The sequence below is a fragment of the Plectropomus leopardus genome, unplaced genomic scaffold (assembly GCF_008729295.1).
Source record: "Plectropomus leopardus isolate mb unplaced genomic scaffold, YSFRI_Pleo_2.0 unplaced_scaffold19212, whole genome shotgun sequence".
Taxonomy (NCBI): Eukaryota; Metazoa; Chordata; class Actinopteri; order Perciformes; family Serranidae; genus Plectropomus; species Plectropomus leopardus.
In genome coordinates, this window is record NW_024620733.1 from 1 (window position 1) to 1,117 (window position 1,117).

The 1,117-nt window shown below is 54.9% G+C and overlaps 1 protein-coding gene across 1 annotated transcript; it reads left to right on the forward strand.

The window, feature by feature from the left end:
* Nucleotides 1–165: 165 nt before the first annotated feature.
* Nucleotides 166–741, forward strand: LOC121965253 (PH and SEC7 domain-containing protein 1-like; the record flags this gene model as incomplete). The annotated part of the gene is made up of 2 exons (XM_042515412.1): nucleotides 166–400; nucleotides 475–741. Coding segments are annotated over 2 exons (499 nt in total), but the record flags the coding sequence as incomplete, so codon positions are not given.
* Nucleotides 742–1,117: the final 376 nt, after the last annotated feature.

Here is a 1,117-nt window from a genome sequence, read left to right on the forward strand (position 1 = left end):
CATTTCTAATATTTTAGGACATTTCTCAGATTTTATGACACATCCTGTTGACCAGATATTGGACAAACTGTCTCACAGAGTCCTGGAGGACGTGAGGGAACAGTTGTCTCCTGATCTGTCTTAAAGTTTGGTGTTTATTTTGTTTGTTTCGTTTTTACCTGTCAGGCCGTTGGCGGCGTCCGACTCTCATGGCGGCCTCAAGTCTCCGATCTCCATCGGCAGCCCGCGGCGACCGTCGGAGAGCAACCTGGACTCTTTCAGCCGCCACTTCGAGAGCATCATGGAGTCTCACCGCGCCAAAGGCACCTCCTACAGCAGCCTGGACAGCGTGGACCTGCTGACCTCCGGATCCACGTCCGTCTTCACCTTCGACCTGCCCACCCTCACGCCGGAGATCCAGGTAGGAGAGCGAAGCAGAAACCGTCACTTCCTGTGCGCCTGCGTGAGGTAACGCTGCCCCCTCTGTGTGTCCAGAGTCAGATCTGCGAGAGCGCCAAGCAGATCATCGAGCTGAGCTTCGCCCCGCTGGCCCGGCCCGACCCCGCCGCCCCCTCGGAGACGTCCCGCTCCGAACTCACCCTCAGTGCCTCGGGGGCGGGACTCCGCGGCGGCTCCAAAGACGACCACGGCCCTCCGGTTCGCTCCAAGTCGGAGAAGGAGTCGTGGCGGCGCTCCATCCTCAAAGACGGCTTCCGCAAGGCGAGCTCGGCGCCGTCGCTCCACAGCAGCCCCAGGTGAGTCCGCTGATGTCGTCCGCGGTGACCTTTAAGGCCGTTTCCTGTCGGCGTGCTCCGCGGCGGCGTGAAGCTGTGAATCAGTGCTGCAGCCGTCTGCGCTGTTGTGGTTATTTTGTGCAGCGACGGTGAACGCCGTCGGCGTTTATTTGCTCTTGTTTTCCGACTTTTCTTGTAACGATAATTTTAACCGTTAAAATGAAAAGTTTCCGTGAAGACTTTCTGAGCTCGAGTAGCTGCGGAGAGTTTTTGTTCTGTCTGACGGCTCTCTGTTTAATTTATCTCGAGCTCGAACAGGACGGCTTTACACTGATGTTATATTAAATTATATTTTATGATATTTTATTTAATATTCCCCTAATCAGGATGCTTTTTTCTAAATA